Source organism: Macaca thibetana, chromosome 1, assembly GCF_024542745.1.
Source record: "Macaca thibetana thibetana isolate TM-01 chromosome 1, ASM2454274v1, whole genome shotgun sequence".
NCBI lineage: Eukaryota > Metazoa > Chordata > Mammalia > Primates > Cercopithecidae > Macaca > Macaca thibetana.
Genome location: NC_065578.1, coordinates 53,504,176 through 53,524,095, shown reverse-complemented (window position 1 = coordinate 53,524,095; position 19,920 = coordinate 53,504,176). Strand labels below are relative to the sequence as shown.

The 19,920-nt window shown below is 52.5% G+C and overlaps 1 protein-coding gene across 4 annotated transcripts in view; it reads left to right on the top strand.

Moving 5' to 3' along the window:
* The window catches only part of SSBP3 (single stranded DNA binding protein 3), a 180,760-nt gene that overhangs the window by 124,443 nt on the left and 36,397 nt on the right, over window positions 1-19,920 (top strand). For all 4 annotated transcript variants that reach the window (XM_050803302.1, XM_050803291.1, XM_050803319.1 and 1 more), the window contains exon 5: window positions 1,994-2,083. In XM_050803302.1, the coding sequence (XP_050659259.1) occupies window positions 1,994-2,083 (90 nt within the window). The remainder of the gene's footprint in view (window positions 1-1,993; window positions 2,084-19,920) is intronic.

Genomic DNA, 19,920 nt, shown 5'->3' with positions numbered 1-19,920 from the left:
AGGTGGGACAACAGCTATCGTATTTTTTACAGGAAGCAAATTCAGAAAGTTCAAGTGGCTTGCCCACAGTCATCCCACTTACTAGTAGAGGTGACAGTGCTGAAAACCGGGTGCATTTGTTCCCAGGTCTGTTTGTTCATTTTGTTGCATGCAGTGTATTAGTGGGATTTGCACATTACCTCATTTCCTTCCATCAGAGTTGGAAGTTAGAGGTTCTGGTTCTTTTTTTTTTTTTTTTTTTTTTTTGAGATGGGGAGTTTTGCTCTTGTCATGCAGCTTGGAGTACAGTGGCACAGTCTTGACTCACTGTAACCTCTGCCTTCTGAGTTCAAGCGAATTCTCCTGCCTCAGCCTCCGAAGTAGCTGGGATTGCAGGCGCCCACCACCACGTCCAGCTGATTTTTGTATTTTTAGTAGAAACGGGGCTTCGCCATTTTGACCAGACTGGTCTCAAACTCCTGACCTCAGGTGATCTGCCCACCTTGGCCTGCCAAAGTGCTGGAATTAGAGGCGTGAGCCACCACACCTGGCGTCTGGTTCCTATTTTACCACTGATGAAAGGAAAGAGAGTAGCTTCTCGAAGGTGGTGATGGGAGGCTGTGTTTCTAAGAGGAAAAGAGGCGTTCTGTTTCCTACCCCAAGGGGCTCATTCCTCTTCCAGAGAATCAGTCAAAACCCTGGGCGATGATAGATGACCAAGTTTCACTTTCTCAGTCATGGTGGGGTTTGGGGACCACCAAGGTTGAAGGTAGGCTTCCTGGAGGAGGAGCCCCTGGAGGCCTAGAATCAGTGGGAAGGAGCAGGGCCCAGTTCCAGGTAGGACTGTCAGACCTGTGACTTCCTCAGAGCTGGGGCCCAGATGCCTCAGCCTCACCCCTGCCTGTGTGAGCACGGGGCCAGGCACAGACAGGCACAGATGCGCCGACCACCTTGAATAGGTTGTACACAGATCCTTTGGAAGGAGGCCAGGCTAGGGAGAGCAATGTCTGCTCACCCCTGGGAGGCATTTGTTGTGGCAGATATACCAGGCAAATGCCAGAATAGCAGCGTTTAAAGAGAAAAGGAATGACGGTCCCCCCACCTCATGAGGCCCTTCTCTCTCATGAGGCACCTAGGACCCTGCGGGGCCAAGAACACGCTCTGCCCTCTGTCACCCTCTCCAGTAGTGTTTCCCGGTTGGTCTGTTCACTTATTCATTGAGTCATGGATATTTATTGATCTTTTGCTTTATATGACATGCCAGCCATTTGCAGAGGGCACAGAAATTTATAAATCACTCCCCTGCCAAGAGCTTCTCAAGAGTAGGTGGGCAGACACAGCCCGGGGCCATATAATGCCAGGAGCAGCCACTGCACATTGGCCATGCACCCCTGCTCTGCACCGCAGGAAGTACCTTTGGCACTTTGTCTCAGGCTGTCCTTGCAGCCTCTCTGAATGGTGGACATTGCTCCCCCATTTATTATTATTATTATTATTATAATAGATAGGGCTGAACCTTTTGGGCTCAAGCAATCCTCCTACCTCAACCTCCCGAGTAACTGGGACTAAAGGCGTATGCCACTGCGCCCAGCTAATTTTTTATTTTTTGTAGAGACACGGTCTCCTGATGTTGCCCAGGCTGGTCTTGAACTCCTGGGCTGAAGCGATTCTCCTGCCTCAACCTCCCAAAGTGCTGGGATTTTAGGTGTGAGCCACCACACCCGGCCCTCCCATTTTAGAGATGAGGAAAAAGAGCCTCGGAATTGGTTGCTTCCTCAGTGGGGGCCGCACCTGGGAATTGAGTCCAGGTCTGAGTGTATAAGCCCTACTTGCTTCCTGTCAGTGGGAACATGACACTTCCCTGGGATGCTAGGAGGGATTTAAGTAGAAAGTGGCCTGTGAGGAAGGTCCACAGGGAATGCGGGCAGATGGGGAGAACCAAGGCCAGGGGTCAGAACTCTGTGTCTCTGGTTGGGGGTTTGGCCACTAACCCTCTGCCTTGTTGTCTCCACAGAGTGCAGCAGCTGCCCCGAGCCCCGTGCTTGGCAACATTCCCCCCAACGATGGGATGCCGGGAGGCCCCATCCCGCCAGGTTTCTTTCAGGTATGTGCGGAGCCCGTGAGTCTCGTGCTCCACCTTGTATTCTAGGCCAAGGCCCTGGGCAGGTGGGAGGGTGGGAGAGAAGTAAGTAGCTCAGTTTGCCATGGTCTAAATACAGTTGCTTTATGCTGGTTCAAATCCTTCCCTTCCCATCCCTTTCACCAGTCCTTCTAAAAGCTGAGAGGGAGAAAAAGATGGGAAAGCAGACACCTCCTGCATTGCCTGCACTTCTGCTGGAGTTTGCTTTCTTCATGCCAGCTTCGTAGGTGCGACACAGTGTGCCCCTGGCCAGGGAGGCGGTGGGGGCTGCTTCCAGGCCACTGTGGAGCTTTCTTTTAACAAAAGGCTTTAAAAAATATCAGTAAATCGTTCTTTGTTTCTGTTTTGTTGCTGCTGCTGTTGTCATCGTTTACTTTGCCTGTCCAAACTACAAACCTTAGGCGTAATCTTAAAAAAACACAAAAACCCACCATCCTGGCAGGTCTCAGAATCCTTTCCCTCTGGTTAACCACTTGATTTTTTCCGAGTGTGATCACAGACAGCATCCCACAAGCATCTGTGCCCGTGCTCTGCCCGCCACAGGCAGGAACAGATCCCACGTGGGTTGAGAGCCTGGCCTTCTCCAAGAGACACCTTGTTCGGCTTTTTCTGGGGTGTGTGAAATTGGGCTTTCTGTTTTGCCAGGTTGGGCGCGGCTGCCACCCTCTCTGCACCGCCTCCTCCATCTCTACCTTCTCCCCGGCGGTTCATGTGATTTAAGCCAACTTGAGACTGGGAAATGCCATGTTAGAGAGGTATAGCGTGCAGGGCTGTAAGGAACTTTTATGATGACACTCACGATCATAACATCTCTCATTCTTTCAAGCCTGTCGGCAGCTGAGTTTGAGAATCCGCCCGAGTTCCCCACACCTTTTGAAAGATTGGCACTCCCAGATAAGAACATGGAAAGAACTGTTACGTGGAAAGGGAGGCAGAAATTTCTTCTGTGCAGCCCTAGAATTCACAACTAGGACCAGCGAGGCAAAGTCCAAAGACACTTTTGCTTGGTGTAGGCCAGAATTTAGCACCTGGGCTCACCCCACATCAAGGCGGGGGGCTCTCTGGCCCTAGATGCGTCTGAGCAAAGACTGACAGACATCTCTTAGGAACGTTAAAGGGGTTTCCCTCTGGGAGAGAGATGACCTGGAAGATGATTCTACTTGGCAAGGTTTTGTATTTGGGTTGGTGTTAACTCCTGAAAGAAGAGGGCTGGGACATGCTGCTCACCAGCTAAGAAGGACGGCAGTGAAATTCAGGTGTTCCCCAAAAACAGAAGTGGCAGGTCACGTGATGGTGGTAGGAGGAGAGAAAGGGACGCAGGATGGCCATCGGGAGCATTGGATGGCCACATGTGGATCTGTATGCATTCCCAGAACACTGCCAAAACTGGGGCCTTGTCCAAGGGGTGGAGATGAGCGTAGCCCCAGAAATAGGTATGTGAGCTCCAGGTTGGGACTGGACCAGGCATTGCCAGGGTCTCAGCTTGGGGCAAGGCTGTGACATATTGAAGATGGGTTGAGAGTTAGACCTTAAAATGCTGGAAACCCATGGGCCCAAGAAAGGCAGGAGCCAGTGGGGCTGCTGTCCTTCTCCCAGGGAGGAAATCCAAGGGGCCAGTGTGTGAGAGGCTCATACTCACCAAGGCAGGCATCTTCTTGGCCACTGCAGATGGCGCCCCACACCCATCAGAGGGCCTCTTCCCACTGGCATTCTGTCCAGTTGGGAATTCTTTCTAGGCTCAACATGCCATGGATGCTCTTGATGCAGTGCGGGTGTGGCTTCCCTGTCTGGTAGACCCACCCAGGTACTGTGCTTCATCTGTGTGCATCCTGATTGAGGCTGCTTGCTGGCATCTGGGTGTCCGGTGCAGATTAGACCACTGTGGTAGAAAGAGGTAGACAATACCCAATTGTATGTTTTAAAAATAGGCCATTGACTTCTATTTTGGCCTGACTCTAGGACAAGGCTCAGGTCTGCCTGATATGTGGGCAGCTCCCAACTTCCTGCTTTGGTATAATCATCCATGGCTAAGGCCTAATTCCAGACATACTTCTTGGGCCCTCCCCTGTGACGTTTGGGTTGTGTGGTCAGAAAGCCAAGACTGATTCCTGTCCTTATTTAGCCATTACTAGCCACCATCAAACAGAGGTAACTTTTGGACCTTCTTGACTTGAGGTCACCTCTGTTTCCCAGGCACGGCATGCCATCAAGAGCTGACGGGGTCATCCAGCAGACAGCAGAGAGCAATGGCTTGGCCTCTCTGCTTCCTGGGTGACGTTGGTGACTCCTTTCTCTCACTTCCTGGCATCACTTCCGCATCAGTCACTTGCAGGGGGATGGGCTAGGCCAGGTACCTGGCCTGGTCCTTCCCAGCCATGATGCTGAACCGCTCAGGCTGGGGTCACTGCCAAGGGGAAAGGGTATCTCTCTGGAAGGAGGTACTGGCTGCCCATTTCCGGAGTAGGCCTGCTTACAACAGGAGTATTAGCTATTGATTGCCGGCCCAGCGCCTCACTGGTATTGCAGGCGGCCACTCTGATATTAGAAGGGGAAATAGAGATGGTATCAAGGATTTTATCTGCTACCAACAATTGCACTCCTTCCCCTGCTTGGCCAAGGCCTGGGTAGGAAACTCTGCCTCAGGACGGCTTTGCACCAGGGAGTCGGCTTGGGATGGCTGAGCCAGCTATGGCCAGACCCTGGCCTAGGGTGGCCAGCCCAGTTTTCAGGTCAGGACTTCACCCCTAGCTGGTCCTAAATGTAGAAGCCCCAGGCCTCCAGGCTGGGTGGGAGGGAGCAGCCGCCCACCTCCATCCCGGTACCTCAGTAAGCAACACGGGGCCTTGCTTCTGCAGGCCTCTGACTGCCAGGCTTCAGCTCCTGGGGTCAGAAGTTTTGGCCATCCACGCATGAGGGTGTGCCATCAGCTTTCTCTTCTTCCATGTCCAGGTTTCCAAGGCAGGCAGTACCTCTCCGGTCCTGTGGCATGAGATGTGTGTGGTAGCAGGTTAAGGTCTGGCAGGGAGGTGCCTTGGAAATTGACCTGACCATACCTCACTGTTGGGGAATAGTATGGGTTTCTTGGGGTGTTGGTAGAATTTAGCAACGGCATTCTACTTCTGAGTTCCTTTAAAAAAAAAAAAAAAAGACTGCCCTAATATTGGCATCCCCAGCACCTGGCATATACTAAGGACGCAGTAAATGTTTGAACTGAGTTTATTTGTATTGCTCACATTACAGAACGGGAGCCCAGGCAGCCCCAAAGCACCAGATCCAACATTCTGATCAGGGAGGGCCTAACAGGAAGCTGGCTTGGGAGTTCAGGAGTGGTGTTCTGGTGTTTTGCAGCAGGGAAGGACAAAGAGGACTTGGCCGCATACTTGCTGAGTGACCTTGGGCAAGTTGCTCCCCATCTCTGGACTCTAGTTTTCTCACCAGTAGATGGAGCAGGCTGGACCAGGTGGTCTCTGAGGGCCCTTCCAACTTTGATTTTCTGCTTTGGATCCAGATGGATTTTACATAATCAAACAGTGGCGTTTTTTTTTTTTTTTTTTTTTTTTTTTCTTTTTTCCACGCAGCTTAGCTTGGTTGGGCTGCACATCTGGCAAACCCAGCTTAGCTTTGGCCAGTCTCACTGATCTGGGTGGGTCCCCTCGTTCCTTGGTCCTTAAGGGGGGCACTGTCCAGTAAGAATTTCTAAGTTCCTTGGCCCTAAGGTGGTCCTAAGGAGGGCACTGTCCAGTAAGGATTTCTAAGTCCAAAACGGGACTCATAAGAGGGCAGGGGTCATGGAGAACTGAGCATTGGGTACAGGCTGTTTTTCTTCTTGTTTTGTTTTTAAATTCCAATAATTGTTTTCAGTTACATAGTGTTTTTAAACATGCAACTTACTTTCATTTTCATCAGTGTTTCTGCAGAGAAGGCATGCAGATTGGAAAAGAGAGACTCAGAAAGGTGAATGACTTGCCCGAAGTTAACCGGGGGCTGTAATCAGAGTCTAAACCCAGATTTCCTTTTTCCTCATGGGGTGCTCTTCCACAAACACTCCAAAGTCCAAATGTAGATACACATCTGATTGGACGGTGGAAGCAGGGAGAGTAGAGAATTAGAGAAAAGGAGGGAGAGACCAAAAGGAGATAGACAAACCATAACTCTTATCTAAAGAAGTAGCAAATAAGTTTCCATTCAAATGCCAGCTCTGCTTGATGTGTGGTGGCTGCTCAGAACACCGTGAGAATGATTCTGAAGCTGTTTGTCAACAGATAGTGACTGGCAATGTCTACCATGAACGTGAATGTGTCAGTGGTGGTACACGTCCTATTTGCCATCCATGATCTAGTCCAAGCTTCTCATTTATAGATGGGGAAATGAAATCACAGAAGGAGAAAGGACTGTGGTTATGACTGTCATTGGCCATCTCTGATATGCAAGGCATGGGGCTTGGTTCCAGGCTCGAACTGAATCAACCATAGTCTGCCCACAGGAGCAGCCAGCCTAGCAGAGAGACTGACAGATAATCCATGCCCTGTGGCAGGACAGAGGACAGGCCTGCCTGCCTGCCAAGCTGAGAAATCAGGAGGGCATTCCTGGAGGCAGTGCAGCCCTGGCCGAGATGGTGTCTGGAATGAGGTGGTTGACAGGCGCTCAGCGGGAGATGAGTCTGGAGAGGTTGCCGGGCAGTTGTTGAAGGACCTTGTTGAGTGTGGGCTTGATCCAGTGGGCAGTGGGACACCAGGGCAGCACTCTGGGCTGGATAATGTCTTGGCCAGATCTGTGTTCCAAAACAGTTACTCTGCAATCGTTCCAGTGGCTTCGTGGAGACAGGGACTTGGGCACTGTGGCCGGTGCTCAGGAAGTAGCTGACCACCTTTTTTTTTGGAGACAGAGTCTCACTGTGTCACCCAGGCTGGAGGGCAGTGGCGATCTTGGCTCACTGCAACCTCCGCCTCCCGGGTTCAAGTGATTCTCCTGCCTCAGCCTCCTGAGTAGCTGGGATTACAGGTGCTCGCCACCAGGCCCGGCTGATTTTTGTATTTTTAGTAGAGATGGGGTTTCACCATGTTGGCCAGGCCGGTCTCAAACTCCTGACCTCAAGTGATCCGCCGACCTCAGCCTCCTCAGGCTGGGATTACAGGCCTGAGCCACCACGCCCAACAGGAAGTAGCTGACCATCTTGATGATGGATGCTGCGTGACAGGGACCCAGCAGAGGTCACAGGGTTAAAGACTGCCTTCTCTGGAAAAGTCCTGGAGGAGGGGTCCCGGCTCCTGTTGCCAAAAGCTTGGCTCATCATGCTTTGAACATCTAGATACTTGCCACCTTGGTGAAGGATAATAGGGACTTGCCACCTTGGTGAAGGATAGTAGGGAGTATTTGACACATCCCTTTCTGTTGAGTCCTCATTCCTGCCAGCCAGGCCCACCAGCCTTAGAAAGATGTTGAGGTTCCTAGAGAACCCTTCCTATTAGTTTTGGGGAGAGGACAAGGAAGAGCAAATACTGTGTGTAGCCCAAGAGCCAGAGATATGACCCATACAGTAAGAGGGGAGAGAAATATGCATGACCCAAAATCTTTCCTCATCTCCTGCAGAAGTAGCTGGGGTTTCTCTGGGAGAAGGGCAGCCTCCTGAGGGCTCTGATGACTGTCTAGAGAACCTGCCATGTACTCAGACATTCCCCTGTGAGCCCTCAGCCCCAGATCCCAAGTCCTTCAGAGAAGAGAAAAGGGAAGCCAATTTGAATCATTGCATGGAAGACATTTCTGTTATCTGCCAAATTAATGATGAAGTGGTGAGCTGCTTGACAGTGGTGGTAACTAAGCAGTGGCAGGATGCCAGTGGAGAGCCTTGGGCACTGTGAGCTGTGGGGTGGGTGATGTGTTCACAGGGAGGGTCAGAGCCCAGTAAATGAGAACATACCCCTGGCAGCAACTGGGGCAGTTCCCAAAAGCTGAGCCAAATGCTGTCCATTTCCTGCCCTGCTCTCCAGCGGGAAGCGGGAGCCAGCAGAGGGAGCGGACATTCCTCCTGCCAGAAAGTTGCTGCGGCAGGAAAGGCCTCTCTGTGCTGACGAGGACAAGTTTTGTGACAAGTGGAGACTTGGGAAGAATTAAACCACCTTGTTTGCTTTTGGTTTCCAAAGCCTGTTACTAGTGGAAGCTTGGTTGCGGGGTGCCGGGGTCCCTACCCATCTGACAGATGGTGAAGTGAAGGCAGGGCAAGGGAAGGAGCTAAGCCCGGATCATGTGAGACCTGGACAGGCTTGCTTGGTCGTCCCTTAGCCCCTCGGTCAGACATGGTGTGTAAGGGCAGGGACCTGTCAGCCATCCAAGAGGTAGCCACGGACCCTGCCCTCAAGGGGCTTGTAGTCTGGTGGAGGGGGCAGGCAGTGACTGTGTGCCACGCTGGAGAAGTTGACAGGAAGAATACTGTCGGGGCCAGGCTCAGGGCACAGCCAGCATGGCTTGTCTGGGGAAGCCTCTCCGAGGGGCTGACATTTGGACTGAGGAGGAGGAGGCAGTTGGCAGGGAATAGGGGTGGGGGAGTGTGCCAGGCGAGAGGGAGCCTGTGCCAAGATGTGATGTGACGGGGCAAGTTTGGGGCAGGGGCCTGGATGGCAGGCTGGTGTGTGGAGATGGAGCCAGGAATAGACACAGGAAGGACTTAAAGTCGGGGAGAGCCATGGAAGGTTCCTAACAAGGGGAGCAACGCAATCCCAGGAAGAGGCTCCATGGCCTGGAGGGGCTGGGCCCTTGGCTGGCTGGCCAGTGTGGAGTCCAGCTGCAGTCCCCTCTGGAGGTGGCTGTGACCCGAGCAGGAGTGGTGGCTGGGTGAGACTGAAGGCAGCTTACTTGCCTGTGGCTGGTGGCCTCTAGTGGATGTTGGAAGCTAAAGGAGGCCCAGCTTGCTGCCCACATAGGTCGAGGGCAGGAGGCAGGTGTAGCGGTGAGAGGCCGAGGCTGGTGCTTGCTCTCTCAGCAGACCCCTTACCTGGGGCTGCCCAGCCTAGCCCTCCCCACCCATCCCAGATAGTGCTCTCAGGCCTGAGAGTAGAACTGTCTGACACCCTCTTATGTTAATAGTTGCTGGTGGAAGCACTCTCCAAGTTAGAAAAGCTGTCCCCTGCTGTGATTTCATTTGACTCTATGAGATAGTCCTGAGAACCATAGCATTCCCACCGTATAGATGAGAAACTGAGGCTCAAATTGGCCAGTTGCTCAGGAAGACAGGCCTGGATGGGGCTGTGGGATCCGCAGCTTCTTGATAACTGCCTGTCTGTGGGGTAATAAAACCCCCTCCCCATTCTGGGCCTCCCCTGGCCCTGTCTGCTTCCCTGCAGGTGGGGGAGTCTGTCTTATAGATGTGGCCTCCTACTGGGGAGGAGGACGGAGGTGCTGTGTCAGGGGTGGATGTGTTCGCTCCTCAGGGGACAGAAGCACCACCCCCTCCCGCTCCTCCGCCATGCTGTCCGCCTCCAGACTGACAGAAGGCAGGGTCACCCCTGCTGAGAAGGATTAGAGAGGAGGCGGGGCGCCCCAACTGCTGGGCTCCAGGCCACAGTTGGAGGTGGGGAACCACTGCTCTTCCCCACCCCCAGGCCCCACCTGTTCCAAACTGGCTTGGCTCTGGGAGCAGCAGCCCCTCCTCTGGTTACTGTGATGAAGCCCATTGCAGGCTCTTAAGTCTGAAGCCCCTTGTCCTGGGAGTGGGACACTCTGGTTGGAGTCCAGCCCTGTTGCCAAATCCCTGTGTGTCTTCAGGGAGCCAGCCTTCCCTCTCTTGGCCTTAGCTTGCTCCTCTGTCCAGTGAGGGGGTGCTGGCCACTCTGAAGCACACGGGTCTGGGCTGGTCCTGCGCTCCACAATCTCCTGGCCAGTGAAAAGAGGCCTGGGGCAGAGGAGAGGGAAGAAAGCCTTTTTTTGCTTGCCAACACCTCCCCTGCAAAGGTCAGGCTGTGCTCCCCTCCCTGCCCGGCAGCCAGCCTGGTGCCTAACATCTGCCCAGCGGCAGATGACCGGCACCGGGGCTCCTAGCAACAGTGGACAAAAGGTTACTCCTGACGTGCCAGGCTGCCTCAGCGGCGGCTGGCTCAGCCCGGTCGCCCTCCCTCTTAAATAGGAAAAAAAGTTGTGGCCCTGACTTGTGTGCGTGCCTGTGTACACGCATGCCTGTGTGCACGCATGTGGACATGTTTGTGTCTGCACACTCGAGCCACCTCTCCCTCCCCCTGTGAAAAACGTGAACTCCACATGTAGTGCCGTAACTCTCACTGATGAAATGGAAAGTTGAATATAAATCAATGTCTGCCGCCCAGTTAGCTATGCATCAGCAGGCAGCGCCTGGGAGATTTGCTCGGTAACAAAGCACCCAGCGGCTGCTTGGGCCTCGACTGCCCCCTAATGCAGAGCCAGCCCCTTGCCACAGAGCCCCGCTGGGCTACACACCACCTCCTCCTGGCCTCCCAAGCCCGGGATGGGACTCTCACTCCCTTCTTTAACCTTTTGAGGCAGGGAATGGGGAAGGAGTCTCTGACCTCTTGGATTTGGGAGGCCTGGGCTCTGTTCTTGCTGCGGCTCCTGGCCGAACCCTCAGTGGGGCTGTAAACTGACTCCCGACTCTGGCTTCTGTGGATCTGATACTGGAAGGATGGGTGTCAGTAGCTGCCTTCACCTCATGCTTATTAAGAGCTTGGGCTGGTTTATCCTTTCTCCTTTGGACCTGAGTTTTTACTTTGCATTTTCTTAGAGTGGAGTGATTTTTCTCTGTGCCTGGAAGCTGCTCTGCCGCAGGTTGGCAGCTCTCCCAGCACGGTGCCGTGGCTGCTTCCCCTGCCCCCACGAGGTCCTTCTGCCCCTCACAGGGGGACGGGAGTGGAGACTCCTGCGGGGCTGGAGAGTACTTTTGTTTTGTCTCTTCATAGCTGACTGAGGGGTGGACTCTCTTTTTGCTCCTGTCCCCACCTACCTTCTCAGCAAATTGTACTGAGGTTTTTCTCAGTAAAAAAAAGGTCAAATTCCTTAGTCCTTGTAGCAGAAGAGGTTTGAGGAAGATAATTCCAGCAGAATCCTGTAATAACACGCCTCGGCATGACATGGATCAGGATAGACCCCCTGAGTAAGCTCATGCCACTGTGGGAGGAACCTGCCCTTCAAGGGAGTCTGGGCTGGGCTCTGGGCCCAGGCACTGCCCTGGGGGTCAGAGGCCGTTCCAGCCTCTTGCTCGGTGTGAGGCACTGTTCTGAGTGCAGGGACCCACAGTTTGGGGTCAGGTTCATGTCCTGTTTCTGCCTAAGTTAACTCCCAGGCAGCCTCTCCCTGAAACATTCCCTCTCCAAAAGACGGCCTTAGAATCCATGAAGCTCCTGGGCCAGGCCTGCCTGTGATCCTCTAAACGTTTCTCTCAGAGAAGTCCCATCTCAGGCCAGGCATGGTGGCTCATGCCTGTAATCCCAGCCCTTTGGGAGGCCGATGTGGGCGGATCACCTGATGCCGGGAGTTCGAGACCAGCCTGACTAACATGGTGAAACCTCGTCTGTAATGAAAATAGAAAAATTAGCCAGGCATAGTGGCACGCGACTGTAATCCCAGCTACTCGGGAGGCTGAGGCAGGAGAATCGCTTGAACCCAGGAGGCAGAGGTTGCAGTGAGCCGAAATCATGCCACTGTACTCCAGCCTAGATGACAGAGCAAGACTCTGTCTCAAAAAAAAAAAAGAAAAAGAAAAAGAAAAGAAAAGCCCCATCTCTTGTTTCTTGCTCAAGACCAAAGAGACTGGGGACGTGGTGGGGTAGAGGGGCACACACATAGGGATGGGAGGGCACCCAGCTCGGTGTCAGGAAGGCCACAGAATGGCTATGAACAGGGTCTTTGGAGCATGATGGCCCTGCACTTGGCTGGCAGTGTGATCCTGGCAGTGACCCAGCCTCTTCAGGCACTGTTTCCTCAGCTGTGCTGTAGGAACAATCATGCAGCAAATCATACTGTGTCCTTTTTGGAGCTCTGGTGAGGATTGACTATACATACAAAACTGTATTCAGGCCACACGTGGTGGCTCCCACCTGCAAATCCCAGCACTTTAAGAGGCCGAGGCAGGAGGATCGCTTTCGGCCAGTTTGAAACCAGCCTGGGCAACGTAGACCCTGTCTCTACAAAAGAAAAATTAAAAACTTAGCGAGGCTTGGTTGCATAGACTTGTAGTCCCAGCTACTCTGGAGGCTGAAGTGGGAGGATGGCTTGAGCCCTGGAGATTGATACTGCAGTGAGCCTTGATCACACCACTGCACTCCAATCTGGGCAACAGAGCAAGACCCTGTCTCAAAAGAAACTCAGAAATCTATGTTCACATCAGTAGTGGTTTATTACTGCTGTGGAAAGATGACTGGGCTTCAGGATCCGTGTTGACCGGCAGCTGAGCCTGGAGCTCCCAGCATGCCAGTCAGCTCATCTGTCCCTTCTGTCTTGGACAGGCCAGTGCTGGGTCCCATCCCTCCTTCACCTTCTGTGAAGGTGGTCCGTCCTTCCTGGCGGCCTCTGGTGTCACGCAGTCTGGGTGGGTACATGGGTTCTCTTGAGAAAGTCAGTTCACCTCTCCGAACCTCAGTTGCTTCATCTGGTAATTGGGGGCAGTGATAGCCCTGCCCTCTTAGGTCCACTGCGAGAATGCTGTGAGATGTTGTGTGAAGCCTCACCTGGTGTCTGTGCTGGGTTGACTCTCGAGACCTTAGAGTTGTTGCAGGCATGTCTGGGACTGTTCTTTTCTAGAGGCCCAGGTCTTTCAGTTTACCCAAGAGCAAGAGCTGCCTCAGGGTTTCTTCTCTTTCCAGAAGGGAGTCTTAGGGGCATGACACAGCCTTAGTGACACTGATGTGTGGAAGAGGTTCTGGGTATTTTTGAGATCCGCTAGCTAAGTGTTTAACCCTCCAGTTTGACCAACATATTTGGCATGCCTAAGCACCAGGCCCTTTTTGACCCTTTAACACGTTACTTCCCTTCATCTTGTCCACCTGATTTACCTCCCTTAGCCCCTGCCACCTTGACTCCTAGTGCCCTGCTCCACTGCCCAGGAGCTGCCCAGGGAGGGCGAGGCTGGGAGGCAGGTGTTGTGTGTCTGGGAGCCTCTGATTCTTTTCCTCCCAGGCTTGGTACCATGAGTTTGATGGAGACCAGCTCTGACCTGGGGAGCTGGGTCTCACCTGTGCGCCTGCGTTCTCTCACTGGTGAATTTCACCTGAGTATCATTTGAGTTTGCGTTCCCCACCTGTAAAACAGAAGCCCCTCCCTGGTTCATCAGCTATGCCTTATACCAGCGTAAGGTGTGTGGTCAGAATGAATGGCAGATGGGAAATCCAACAAGTGCTCCTTCCCAGAGGCTGGCATCTGGTCATTCCTTCCTTCAGCACACATTCACAAGCCATGGCTTTCTGCCCAGCCCCACTGGGCTCCCAGGGTTGGGAGGCAGGGCAGCCTCTGACCCCCATGCGGTCATAGTTCACAGGGCAGAACCAAAGGTGAGCATGTGGCTCATTCTCCTCTGTCAGGTGCTTTTCCTATCAGTGGTGCCCCTTCATTAGAAGAATGAAGTCAGAGCTCTTCGTGGTCTAGCCGTTCTACCCTCGCCCCACTGTTGGACCAGCTGTTGTTCCACAGGACAAGCACCAGAGCTGCTGGCTCTCAGACCTGGCCTCTGCCCCTCCATCAGTCTACTGGGGAGTTCTACGGGCTGCAGCCTTCTCCTCTCCCCTTCTTGAAACTTCTTCCCTCTCAGGTCACTTTTATTCAAGAAGACTTCGACAAAGTCTTGCCCTTTCCTTGTCTCAAGGTCAAAAAATGTTGTGCCCAACATGTGTTAATCTAGTTAAGTTCCTCTTCGCTAGGTTAATTGTAGTAGCCAATACCGAGGAACTTACTCTGGAGTTGTAGAAAAGGTCCAAGAGCTATAGAAACTTCAGTCTGTTTTGGGAAGTAGCTTTACCTTCCTGAACCACAGTGTCCCCACCTGTAAATGCAGCAGTGTTAGAGAGCATGGATGTGAGAGTCCAGTGATGAGCAGAAGAGACCTGGCCCCTGTCTTCTGGGCCATCAAAGGCTTTGGGGACAAAAGAAATGGGGAACTACTTCTCAGGCCAGATGACTCTGGTGGAGTTTGCTGAAGAGTACCCAGTATCAGGTGGGGTTTCTTTTGTTGAGGGGCATGCTTCCAACCCCAAGAACAGCTCAGATTAGGACAGCTTACGTGTTGTAGGCAAGAGGGGTAGCTCCCTCGGCTAATAAGCTCCCTGTGTGGGGTAATAAGGAGGGCTGAGCCAAAGAAAGGCGGTTCCTGACGGATTCCACGAGGCGGGTCAGATTCTGAGCCACAGCTTGGTGTAATAACAGCTACCCTTGGTAAGGGCTGAACTAAGTCCTTGACTCCTGATACCTCAGTTAGATAGTTCTTCGTGAGACAGGTAGGGTGGCCGCATTTTATAAGGGAGATAAATAAGTTTGAGAGGGAACTATACGCCAGGCTCCAAGCCCCATGAATCTGGGGCTTTTCCAGCAGCACTACAGAGCTGCTTCTCATTTTCCGCCAAGTTTGCCAGGTATTGTTGCACCTGCCCGTGTGACTGTGGGCCTGACCTCCCAAACCTGTGTCTCCCAGAGTCCTGGTTCTTTCCCTGCTCCATCCTGTTGCTTCATCTTAACAGAGGAAGGAGGAAGAGGTCTTGGGCCATTCCCCAAGCTTCTGAGGGAAGAAGAGGCATGAAAAACCACCCAGTCGTCCAGGGGGCTGCAGGACTAAAAGGGAAAAAACTTGGCAGACTTTGCTGTTTCATCCTTAGCCTTCTTCTGCTCAGTGGGCAACTGGGGTTGAATTAGGGGCATTCTGGATTTGTGGTTTCTAAGGCCCTGCAGCCCCCCTTCCTAGTTGGATATGATGAATCATTGCTTTTTGGAACTGTCTGGGGTGAAGGGGCAGGGCAGGAAGGCTGTCTACACCCGTGTGTCAGGAGAGCTTAAAGTAGAGCAGGAATTCTCTGGGTGGATGAGGCAGTGCCTTTTTAATATGCACCTCACCTTCGCTGTGTTGTCGTGATGAACAGTGGAGCCTGAGCAGTGGCGGAGGCCGGCGGGCAGGAGTGGAATGTGTTTTTGCGGCACTATCCATTTTCAGAGCAAAAGGAAATCTTTTCTGGGGGGAGAAGATCAGTTTGGCAAGGCCACATTCACCCCATGTTCCAGACGACTGGAGTGGGTCTGGATTCCGGGCCCATCTCTTCCTCCCCAGGTTTGTCTTTCCTGTACCAGTAGAGGTCGGGGAGAGAGAGGGGTGCTGTCTGGACTCTCCCCTGGGGCACAGGATTCCCAGCTTCTGTGCCAGCATTAAAGAAGGCTGAGAGATGGGCATGGTGGCCCATGCCTGTAGTCCCACCCACTTGGGAGGCTGAGGTGGGAGGACTGCTTGAGCTCAGGAGTTAGAGGCCAGCCTGGACAACATAGCAAGACCCTGTCTCTAATTTTTTTTTTTTAATAGAGCTGGCTGTGCAGGACTGGGATGTGACTTAGGGCAGCAGGTAGGATGGAAGGAATCACTCACAGATGGGGATCTAATAGGTTTCCAACTTGAGAGAGGGCATAGAAACATCTTTGGAAAGGAACAGAATAGATATGTGATTCCCAAGATACAGATCGCATTGCCATTTCCTTGATCAAGCCCCCAGATGTTAGTATCCTTCCCCTTGGCCTGATGGTCCCATCCCCACCATCTGGTGCATAAAGTCCTCTAGAACCACACCCAAGCCTGTCTTTGGGCTGCATAAATGCCATCCTCGCGGTCCAGAATCCCCTTCCTTTTCTCTGCCAGGAGACACCTGTTCATTCTGCAAGTCCTGCCTAAATGTGACTGTTCTGTGGTCACTGCTTCCTCCTCCCCAGTGCACTGGTACCTCTGCCTCTGTTAAAGTGTTGCACCCTGGTCTCCCTGGCCAGCCTGGAGCTCTTTAGGGAAGGGCAGAATACTGCTTGTTCACGTGTCTCCAGCATTTAGCTCAGGGTAGTGGGACCTAGTGCCCGGTTAGAGTGACTGCTAGGTAGAGGTGGGCTCTGCCCATGTGTTCTGGATATTGAGCTGTGTTCTTGAAAAGAGTGCCCCGTTGTATGGATACACGTGGACATACACGGAGAATCTCCTGCAGGAAAGCCCTCCTTAAGCATTTAGTGGCTGGAGGCAAAGTCGTGTCTCTCATACCTATCTGCCCCTTCCCAACCACAGCCATTCGAGGTGGAGCCTTTTCCTGCCTGAGATGGCCCCAGAGAATCCAGTTCTTTGTGAATTCACACCACAGGAGGGGTCCAAACAGTTTGAACCTGCCAAAAGAACTCAAGGCTGGGATTCAAGCTCCCAGAATATTTGTGCTGGCAAACAAGGGAAGGGCTTCTTCCCCAGCATTGTGGCAAGAATGAAATTGGGGAGACCATCAGCAAGGAGGGTTGTGACCAGCTAGCTGGGCGTGAGCACTGGGTTTTGTGTTCTGATGACGCACTGTCACTGTGTTCAGGAGCAGTGGCCAAGAGACCCAGGGTTCATTGATTGGTGAGCATGGAAGGTGTTGGTGTGGCAGCCGAATTCATGTGTGCCGATGCCTGGCCAGTGCTCATTCTGTTTGTCCTAAGTGGCATACATCTTGGCTCTGATGATTAATGCCTTAATGTCACTATAGTTCAGTTTTCCCCCTTTGTAAAATGGGGTTAACTTTTGTTTCATTTGCCTTACAAGAGAAATGTGAGGTTAAAATAAAAGTGCAGCACTGTTTTGTTTTTCCTTGAGAATTAAAGAAGACTCCAGTTTATTCCCTCTTCAGTCTTGAGGACCATCATCCAAATCAGGGGTCTGCAGACTTTTTCTGTGAAGGGACAGCTAGGAAATATTTTAGACTTTGTGGGCCATCAGGTCTTTGTAAGCAGCCATGGACAGAACACGAGTGAGGGTGGCTGTGTTCCAACAAAACTATATTTGCACTGTGTTCCAATAAAACTTTATTTACATTGTATTCTAATTGAACTTAATTTCTAAGAACAGGTAGCAGGCTAGTTTGGCTCTTGAGCTGACTGTGTAGCTCAGCCTGGTGGCTGTGCTCTTGGGGTCTTTGTGCTGCAGCCAAGACCAGCCTTCGCCCTGGTATGCAGCTTGGGGTGAGGGACCCAGCCTAGACTTTGGAAGCAGGTTGGACCTGGAACCAGTCCAGTGAGCTCACATCTCTGAGGCTCAGTCTTCCTATCTGTATCATGGCAGTCGCAGTCCAGGCGCTGGAGAAAGGCGCTGGCGAGCAGTGTGTGGAGGAGCTACGCATTAGGTTTTGGACACTGCCTATACTTTCTTTTTTTTTTTTTTTTTTTTTTTTTTTTTTTGAGACGGAGTCTGGCTCTGTCGCCCAGGCTGGAGTGCAGTGGCCGGATCTCAGCTCACTGCAAGCTCCGCCTCCCGGGTTTACGCCATTCTCCTGCCTCAGCCTCCCGAGTAGCTGGGACTATAGACGCCCGCCACCACGCCCGGCTAGTTTTTTGTATTTTTTAGTAGAGACAGGGTTTCACCGTGTTAGCCAGGATGGTCTCGATCTCCTGACCTCATGATCCGCCCGTCTCGGCCTCCCAAAGTGCTGGGATTACAGGCTTGAGCCACCGCGCCCAGCCAAGACACTGCCTATACTTTTCATTTGCCATGTTTCCTCCCTTTGTTTGGGAAACCATCACTTGCTGATTCTTTTCCTCCAGGAGGCAAGTGAGCTTCATGCCTGGTGAGCAGAGCCTTCACTGAGCAGCCCCTGTTCATGCCTCAGCAGGGCTGTCCAGGGAAGCCAGATTCCTAATGGTGCAAACCCCGCACCCTCGCTGTCTGCCCAGTGCTGCCCTGGCTCCTTGGAGAGACTGCTGGGAGGAAGGGAGGTCAGCTGGGGCCCTTACTCACATGGAAATCGATGAACCATTTGCTCACCTTTGCAAGGAATGGAACCTTGGTGGCTGTAAGGATCCCTGGTATTTATGCAGAAGTGACTATAAAGGGGAGATGCAGTACATTCCTGCTTTCTCTAATTAGTAACTTCCCCACTGTCCCAGGAAGCTGGTCCACACCATTGCCAGACCTCTAAACCCAGCTCCCTCCTTGTCCTCTCCCCACAGAGGGCCATTGATTGTCATGGGCTCTTCTGCCGGCTAGCCAGGAGCCCCACCTGACTGTGAGCTCTCGGAGACCATGCAGAAGCCCGGGCAGCTGTGTGGCCCAGCTCAGCCCCCTGAGGACCCACCTACTGTGCATGTGCCAGGCCCACACTGGGTGTGCAGGCGGGCAACTTAGTCGCCTTCTGCCCTCAAGTTGGTGTCTCAGCCCCAGCTCTGGCCTGTAAACACACACACTCATACACACCCTACACGCACACACACCCTTCACACACACACGCCCTTCACACACACCCCTCTCCAAGCCATGCCAAGTTCATTCCCATGGGTTGAAACGAGGAAGTAAGTTTTCCTCCAAAGAGCTGCATGTAAAATTGACTTGCTTTCCCTTCCTTCCCTTGTCTGGTGGTCAGCTTCCCTCTCCTCGGGGGCTGTGGGTGTGGCAGACCATGGTGACAGATTCCGGATGTCCGTGGCACCTGAGCACACCTTGGCCTTCTCCCCAGACTGAGCTTACGGCATTTTCTGTAGTATTTGTGACCAAGGAGCAAATTGGATTGTCTGTCAAGTGCCTTTTGCTGTGTGTAATTATTGTAATTTTATATTCACTCAATTAAAGTGACACACCTAACAGGCAGATTACACAGGCCACCAGTACCGCAGGTCCTCTGTGTCCCGCTGCTGGTCGAGAAAACCCACTCCTTCAGCCTCTGCAGACCAGTGGCCAGTGTCCTAGGAGTCAGGAGGGACGAGGATGTGTGGAGTGTTTTATCTCTTAACAACCTAAAACCTCAAGTCCCCTTTCCCCAGCAGCCATCTGTGAAGACAAAAGGCAGATTTGGCCGGATGGTAATGGCTTCTGTCTGGGTAGCTGTCAGCAGTTTACAGAGAACTCTCATAGCTTTCGTGACCCATGAGAGAATCATAGCCTATGCTCCCCACCTCGCTTTAGGGATGTGCTGCCCAAGACCCAGGGCGACAAGGCTAGGACTCCAGCCCCAGTGCTTTTTGGGTTTTTGGGACCAGTGCCCTCGGTACAGGTCACAGCCTGTCCTCACATATGCCCCTCCCAGGCAGGCTCTGAACCCAGAGAGCCAGGACTTTAGTCTCAGCTTTGTTTCTCTGCAAGCTCATGATTTCTAGACAGGTGTAGGCAGATTTGAGGAATATGGGTGGCATTTGAGGAAGAAGCAGTGAGTTTGGGGAATATTTAACTTAACACATAGCTTATTTTCTCCTTTAAAAAATTGGTATAGGTTTATTTTGTTCTTGTTGTTGTGTTTTGTTTTGAGGGGTTTTTTTGGGTTTGTGTGTTTTTTTATTTTTTATTTTTTGAGACAGGCCTCACTGTCACCCAGGCTAGAGTGCAGTGGCATGATCACAGCTCACTGCAGCCTCCACCTCCCTGGCTCAAGGGATCCTCCTGCCTCTGTCTCCTGAGTAACTGGGACCACAGGCACACAACACCACACCTAGCTAGCTTTTGTATTTCTTTTATAGAGGCGGAGTTTTGCCGTACTGTCCAGGCTGGTCTCGAACTCCTGGGCTCAAGCAATCCTCCTGCCTCGGCCTCCCAAAATGCTGGATTACAGGTGTAAGCCACTGTGCCCAGCCTGCTTTGTTTTGTTTTTGGTTTTTGGTTTTATTTTTAA